Raw genomic sequence first — 8,364 nt, 5'->3', positions numbered from 1 at the left:
TAAGCCTAATAGTTTTAAAAACCTATTTCTAATAAATGGTTTATTTTATCTTTGCCATGATGACAGTAAATATTTTACCTGATATTTTTCAAGACACTTCTATACAGCTTAAAGTGACATTTAAAGGCTTAACCAGGTTAATAAGGTTAACTAGGCAGGTTAGGGTACTTAGGCAAGTTATTGTATAATGATGGTTTGTTCTGCAGACTATCGGAAAAATAAAATTAGCTTAAAGGGGCTAACAATTTTGTCCCAAAAATGATTTTAAAAAAATTTAAAAACTGCTATAATTCTAGACGAAATAAAACAAATAAGACTTTTTCCATGAGAAAAAATATTATCAGACATCATCATAAAAGGGGGCTAATAATTCTGACTTTATTTCAACTGTGTGCGTGTGTGTGTGTGTGTGTGTGTGTGTGTGTGTGTGTGTGTATATATATATATATATATATATATATATATATATATATATATGTGCTGTCCTCGCTATATGTGCTGAATATAACTTTACAGCCAGATAAACTCTTCCTTGACATCAAAACTCTGAAGACGATAACTCCTTGTCCACAGGTTTATTGATATTCCAAAGAAAGGTAAAACTGAAATGCACAAAAGGCATAATCAACACTAAGCATGTTGTTGTTAAGATGTATACATTCGCAAAGAAGTACATAAATGAATGTCTTCAAGGCTTTATGTGTTTTCTCTTAAACACACATTCTCTTAAATGTAATATAATCATGTTAAACACACACACAATTCTTAAATCACTTTTTAACTATACTGAATTGCATGAACTTTCAATGAACTAGACAGAGATTACACTCACTATGTCCCTTAACCATAGTGAAGCAGACAGAAAATAATAGACTTCTAATAATAACTATATAAAAATGACCTAAAGCATCTGAAATAATAGACATTGATTAAAACAGTCAATACATACCCACGATGCTAAAACAAACACAAGATGAATGCAAACGTCACAGAATTAACTCAGGATTGTCTGACTGTGCTGCTCTGTGCAACATGCTTGCTCACTTCCTCATCAGTGCTCACATGGTATGACTCTGTTCTGAAACCTAAGATTCTTAAAGGGGCCACGTCGTAATAATGAAAAACATACATATTCACTCCAGAATAGAAAATAAGTCTACCAAACATTGTGATAACAACACACTCCCCGCCTGATGTTAATAAACATCACTAGATAATTCTAAGTTATTCATCTACTTTAGACTCTGAGGAAAGAAGAAGCACTACCTCTGTAACAGGCCTAAGAAAAAGAGTGGAACCTCCTGGTTTAATGACCTTAACCTCAACCTGACGCACTTTCCCATCTTTGCTAGGGAATGATTGTGTTACCAGTCCAAGAGGCCATTCATTCCGTGGTACTTGGCTGTTCTTAAGGAGGACAACACTTCCTGTATTGACATTTGGATGAACGGACTGCCATTTCCTGCGTGGTTGTAGGGTTGGAAGGAATTGCTTACGCCATCTGTCCCAGAATGTGTTGGAAAGGTGTTGAACTTGCCGCCACTGGCACTTGTACAAGTCGGTAACTCCAAACTCGCCTGTAGGTGCAGCAACAGGGTTCACCTTTTGTGTTAGGAGAGCTGCTGGTGTGAGTATGAATGACTCATGGGGGTCTGTTGTCACAGGAACAAGAGGCCTGGCATTGATAATAGCTGTTACCTCTGCCATGAAGGTCACCAGCACCTCATGGGTAAGTTTGTCTTTCAACTGGAGAAACATGGAATCAAGAATTCTCCTTGCCAGACCAATCATTCTTTCCCATGATCCACCACAATGGGAAGCATGCGGAGGATTAAAGGTCCATGTACAACCTTGATCTGACAGATACGTCTTTACAACTTTGCTGTCAATGTTTGAAGGTATCTGTAGCTCTTTACATGCACCTACAAAGTTTGTCCCACGATCGGAGCGAATATGTTTGACAGGTCCACGCACAGCAAGAAAACGTCTAAGAGCATTGATGAAACTGGATGTGTCGAGAGATTCAATAACTTCTATATGAACAGCTCTTATGCTCATGCATGTAAAAATTACGGCCCACCTCTTGCTGTATAGGAGACCACCTCTTGTCCGACGGGAGGAGACATTCCAAGGGCCAAACACATCCAGTCCAACGTTGGTAAAAGGAGGGTCTGCTGAGAGCCGTTCTGCTGGAAGGTTAGCCATTTTTTGGATGCTGAGTGGAGCTCTGAGCCGTCTGCAAGTTACGCATTGGTGTATGATGCTGCTCACCCTTCGTTTTCCACCAATTATCCAAAAACCAGCAGCACGGACCGCTCCTTCCGTAAAGTGACGACCTTGATGCTGAACACGCTCATGGTGATGTCTAATGATCAAAGTGGCAATGTGACTCTTGCCGGGAATTAACAAAGGAGTCTTCTCTCTCTGATTAAGACTTGAAAGGTGGAGATGTCCTCCGACCCTCAGAAGACCTTGCTGATCAATGAATGGATCCAAAGTATGGAGTGGACTGCTCTTTGGTATCCTCTCTTGCCGTTTAATGCATTCAATCTCATGACTGTAAGCCTCTTCTTGTACTGCTCGGAGGATGATGTTTATAGCTCTATCAGATTCTTCCATTGTGAATTCTTTGCAGTAGTGCCAGCCTTTGCAAGAACTGTTTTCCTTCTCTGTTGTTTTAAAATGATGAGCTATGTGGATAAGGCGAGTAATGGCACCAGTTAGTGAATTCCAAGAGGAGAATTTGGCAAACCGTTCAGAACCAAGCTGCTTGGTTAATGCTGTGGTGGTTAGTGTGGACACTAGAGGACGCACATCAGGATCTGAACTTGGATTAACCAGATTGAAAGTGTTCTGAATATCTGGTCCTTGCGTGAGCAGAAAGTTGGGTCCACTTAACCAGTTGGTTTTTTGTAAGTGGGCTGCAGAAACAAAACGTGTTGCGTGGTCTGCTGGGTTTTGTTCAGTAGGAACATATCGCCACTGATCTGGACTAGAAGACCTTCGGATACGCTGAATGCGGTTACTCACATAAACATAAAAGCACCTGGTCTCATTACAAATGTACCCAAGAACTACCTTACTGTCCGTGTAGTAGGTTACAGCGTCAAATTGCAAGTCCAGGTTTACTGAAATTAAGTCTGCCAACTCAACAGCAAGCACTGCCGCACAAAGTTCAAGTCTTGGCACTGTGTGCTCAGGGCGGGGGGCAAGTTTGGCTTTCCCCATTACAAACCCAATGTGATTCTTTCCTTCATCATCTGTGACTTTTAGATATGACACTGCAGCAATGGCTTTTATTGATGCATCCGCAAAAACACATAGTTCTCTTCTCATAGCTGTCGATGTCGAAATCTCAGTATAAACCCTGGGAATAGAAAAATTAGCCAGCTCTGACAAGGAAACTCTCCACAAGGTCCAAGCGTCCTCCATCTTTTGTGGCAATGGAGCATCCCAGTCACCGCTCACAGCAGTATGTTCTCTCAGAATAGCTTTGCCTTGAATTGTGACCGGCGCTACAAACCCAAGGGGATCATAGAGTCTGTTAATAGTGGATAAGACACCTCGACGGGTGTAGGGTTTTACCTCATCACTGACACTAAATCGGAAGCAATCAGAATGGAGGTCCCAATTTAGACCAAGACTACGCTGCATTGGCAGCGTGTCTTCCTCAAAGTCTAGATCTTTCAGATCACATGCATGGTCTGTCGATGGAAAGGCTTCCATTACTTTTTTGCTGTTTGCTGCTATCTTATGTAGTCTCAGATTGGATTTAGACAAAACCTCTTGTGTCTTTTTTAACAAACTGATCGTAGCTTCTACTGTAGGCAAAGACTTGAGACCATCATCTACGTAGAAGTCACGCATCACAAATTGCTTGACCTCAGAGTCGACATGGAAATTGTCAATCTGAACAGACTTATGCAGACAATGTATAGCCACTGCAGGTGAGGGTTTGTTTCCAAAGACATGCACTCTCATGCGGTAATCTACAATGTCTTTGGAAGTGTCATTGTCTTGAAACCAAAGAAAACGAAGAAAATCTCTATCTTCCTCTCTTACCAAAAAACAATAGAACATCTGTTCTATGTCTGCAGTAAAGGCAATTGCTTCTTTTCTGAAGCGCATCATTACCCCTACCAGGGTGTTGTTTAAGTCAGGCCCGGTCAACAGCACATCATTCAGAGATATTGCATTGTGTTGTGCACTCGAATCAAAAACTACTCTGATCTGATTCACTTTCTTTGGATGGTACACTCCAAATGTTGGCAGGTACCATTGTTCTTCTTTCTCATCTAGAGGAGGCGCTAACTCGGCATGTCCATTTTTGAATATCTTTTCCATGAACTTGAGAAAGTGTTCTTTCATCATCGGCTTCCTTTCAAAGTTGTGCTTGAGTGATATAAGTCGTTTTAGGGCTTGTGTTCTGTTGTTGGGAAGACGAGGACGAGGACTCTTAAAAGGTAGTGGAGCTACCCAACTGTTATTTGAATCCTTCCGTAAACCTTCATCCATGATTTTCATGAAAGTTGCATCCTGAATTGAAGGAGCCACTTGATTATCCTCTTTGGTTCTCTGAAACACATTGTCTCCTAGACAGTCAACATCACAGGTGAATTTAGCTTCCGGGTATGTTGGACAGTGGTTAGCAATTTGAAAGTCTTTGCATGTTTCCTTAACATGGAAAACATTTGGACATGGTTTAAAGAGAGTTGGACGTTCTGGTTCTACAGTGTTTGTGTGGAATGTGCTGATTGTCAGAGGTTTGTGAACATTCCCTAAACATACATTACCTACTATAACCCATCCCAGATCCAACTTCTGTGCATAGGGCAAGTTGTGTGGGCCATTCACTTGTTTACGGACTTTATGGACCCGTATAACATCTCGACCTAAGAGAAGCATGATTGGGGCTTTTGGGTCTAGTTCTGGAATGAAGTGCGCCATAGACTTTAGGTGTGTGTGACTGCAAGCAACATCAGGGGTTGGGATCTCATCTCTATTATTAGGAATATCATTGCATTCTATCAAGCTAGGCAGTGAAATGCAAACAGTTCCATCTAGAGACTCTACTTCATAGCCACTGGCCCGTCTTCCTGCTGACTCCTTCACTCCTGCGCATGTTCTCAATATGTAAGGAGCACAAGGACTTTGGTCACTGAAAACTTCAAAAAACTGTGAACGAACCAGAGACCTGTTACTCTGTTCATCCAAGATTGCATATACTTTTACTGCTTTGTCTTTTTGGCCAGCTGGAAATACCTTTACAAGGCATACTTTTGAACACGATCGGTCTGTTTGATTTTCCCCACAGACTTCTGTGCATTTGCTGTCGACTTGAGATTGAGATAAGGGTTGCTCTCCCTCCCCGCCATGCTTTGTGGCAGGGTTTGACTCTTTCCAGGATGCATGTCCAGGGTGGAGTACCGTGTTGTGTCCTTCACTTTTGCATTCAGAGCATTGAACTTTAGTTTTACAGTTCTTTGCGATATGCGTTGTTGAAGAGCAGCATTTAAAGCATACATTATGCTCCCTCAAAAATGCCTTCCGAGCATCAGTAGACTTCTCTAAAAAGACACGGCATTTGTTAAGAGGGTGTGGTCTTTTGTGGATGAGACACAGTTTGTCACAGTCATCAGATTGCTTATAAAGCCCGCCAGTATCAGCACAGTCTCCGTAAGATACTGCTGTCTTGTGTACATAGATTTCGTGTTGTTTACTGCTCTTCCAAGCTGCCTTCTCTACTTTAGGAGCTGTGTCTATGTAAGAGACAAAGCTGAAGCTCGGATCATTTCCAATATCTGCCTCCTGGCTAACAAAGTCTACAAAGTAAGCAAATGGAGGATATGGAACTTGATTGTGTCGCTTATAGGCTGCACCAACTGATGCCCACTTTTCTTGCAGACGAAATGGTAACTTCTGTATTATTGGATAGATGCCTCTTGCAGTGTCTAAGAGAACAAGACCAGGTAAGTCTCCTTCCGCCTTAGCAGACTGCAACTCCATTAGCAGATCACTCAATTTTGACAATTTTGAATAATCTCGATTGGCTATTTTAGGAAAGGCATCGATTCGTTTGAATAGAGCATGTTCTATTATTTCTGCTGAGCCATATGTTTGATCAAGTCTGTCCCATGCCATCGCCAGCCCAGCTTGTGGGTGATTAATATGTATTGCTCTTATCTGTTCCACTTGCTCGGCTGACTCTTTGCCTAACCACTTCAACAGGAGATCCATTTCTTCACTTGGAGTCAGATTTAAATCAAAAGTTGCATTTTGAAAAGATCGTTTCCAGGCTCTGTAATTCTGGGGTTTGTCGTTAAACTGTAGTAAGCCTGTTGAAACAAGCTCTCGACGAGCCAGATATCTTACAAAGTCGTTCATGTTTGAACTGCAATCATTTGAATTTTGAAACATGGGGTATTCAGAGTTCAGAGGATTAGACGTATTGATGTTATTTTGTGATCCGAATTGCTGCGAAGGAGTCGGATATTTGTTTGCAGGTGATGTTGCAGAGTGTTTTAAGGTGGTATCAGGTAGTTGAAAAGAGACACTGTTGTGTCGTAAAAGGAAAGGCTTGGCTTCAGGTTTTAGCTGTGAACCTGAAATACTGTAACTTGTACTTGGTTCTATTTTCGCAGGAACATCACACAGTTGTAGATCCTTGTCTAGATTTTTGGTTTGGTCGATAACATATTGTTCTGTTCGCTGTGTGGTTTCCAAGGGAACAGAGTTCAAACTTAGCTTGCAACTGTGTTTTTCAGAATGCTCATCAATGGCAGCTTCAAGAGCCTCTGCTTCTGCAACAGCTGCAGCTACCTCTTTTTTCTGCTGCAGCATTTCCATAGATGCCTCAACTTTGGCCTTTTGTAGCTTTAAATTAACCTCTTCTTCAGCGAAAGTAAGTCGAGCTTTTGCTGCCTCTGCTCTTGCTCTTGCCTTAGCAGCTGCTGATCCAGTTGACGATGTATTGGATCGTGCTGAAGAACATGAAGCGCATGAGCGCGTCTTTAATGACGATGTTTCTGTTGTCATGGCTCCAGCAACACATCTGTTAATTGATTACTAGCTGGGTGTGACGATTATTTGCCTTTGTTTGCCACTTGCAGTTGTAAGGTCGTGGTTTTACTGTGCTGTCCTCGCTATATGTGCTGAATATAACTTTACAGCCAGATAAACTCTTCCTTGACATCAAAACTCTGAAGACGATAACTCCTTGTCCACAGGTTTATTGATATTCCAAAGAAAGGTAAAACTGAAATGCACAAAAGGCATAATCAACACTAAGCATGTTGTTGTTAAGATGTATACATTCGCAAAGAAGTACATAAATGAATGTCTTCAAGGCTTTATGTGTTTTCTCTTAAACACACATTCTCTTAAATGTAATATAATCATGTTAAACACACACACAATTCTTAAATCACTTTTTAACTATACTGAATTGCATGAACTTTCAATGAACTAGACAGAGATTACACTCACTATGTCCCTTAACCATAGTGAAGCAGACAGAAAAAAATAGACTTCTAATAATAACTATATAAAAATGACCTAAAGCATCTGAAATAATAGACATTGATTAAAACAGTCAATACATACCCACGATGCTAAAACAAACACAAGATGAATGCAAACGTCACAGAATTAACTCAGGATTGTCTGACTGTGCTGCTCTGTGCAACATGCTTGCTCACTTCCTCATCAGTGCTCACATGGTATGACTCTGTTCTGAAACCTAAGATTCTTAAAGGGGCCACGTCGTAATAATGAAAAACATACATATTCACTCCAGAATAGAAAATAAGTCTACCAAACATTGTGATAACAACACAATATATATATATATATATATATATATATATATATATATATATATATATGAGCAATATCACTCGAGTAGCAGTGCGATATGGCTGGATATCGGCACTGGTGGGAGGCGTGCGTTAGAGTCCCCACCAGTGCCGATATACAGCCATATTGCAGTGCTACGAGTGTGATATTGCGTTTATACAACAGTTTGATGGCATAATTGTGGATATAAAAAGTAAATCAAACATGGTGAGTCTTAAAAACCCTTTTGTATGAGGAACTACTTTCTTCTGCATTGGATTCAAATCATAAGCTGACAGTTAAACAGTTGAGCAAGCATCTTTTAAACTTTAGATCTGTAGTGTCTGCTTTCTGCTGGCTGTATGTGGGCGGAGTAATACACAAAGGGTAAAGAGGCTGTACGTATATATGTATATATATATAAAGAAAGAGAGAGCAAGTAAGTGCCATTTAATGTTCAGTTGTGTTTACTGAAATTTTTGACAGGAATACACTTTAAAGCAGTTGAACGAACTAATGACTCTGGTATTT

The 8,364-nt window shown here is 40.6% G+C and overlaps 1 protein-coding gene across 2 annotated transcripts; it reads right to left on the bottom strand.

Moving 5' to 3' along the window:
• Nucleotides 1-562: 562 nt before the first annotated feature.
• On the bottom strand, nucleotides 563-7,695 carry LOC101885620 (uncharacterized). Of its 2 annotated transcripts, none has more exons than XR_012385042.1 (2): nucleotides 950-7,695; nucleotides 563-602 (listed from the first exon to the last, which is right to left on the bottom strand). XR_012385042.1 is itself a non-coding variant. In XM_073912318.1 (2 exons), the coding sequence occupies exon 2, from the start codon at nucleotides 7,033-7,035 to the stop codon at nucleotides 1,225-1,227; it is 5,811 nt and encodes a 1,936-aa protein (XP_073768419.1). In that variant the 5' UTR covers nucleotides 7,036-7,255; nucleotides 7,603-7,695; the 3' UTR covers nucleotides 563-1,224. The 2 variants fall into 2 exon arrangements, 1 of the variants encoding a protein (XP_073768419.1); XM_073912318.1 differs by having other exon boundaries at nucleotides 563-7,255; nucleotides 7,603-7,695.
• Between the last annotated feature and the right edge of the window lie 669 nt (nucleotides 7,696-8,364).

Source organism: Danio rerio, chromosome 9 (assembly GCF_049306965.1).
Source record: "Danio rerio strain Tuebingen ecotype United States chromosome 9, GRCz12tu, whole genome shotgun sequence".
NCBI classification, from domain to species: Eukaryota; Metazoa; Chordata; class Actinopteri; order Cypriniformes; family Danionidae; genus Danio; species Danio rerio.
Note: the sequence above shows the minus strand (reverse complement) of the source record. Positions and strands in the feature narration are given on the sequence as shown.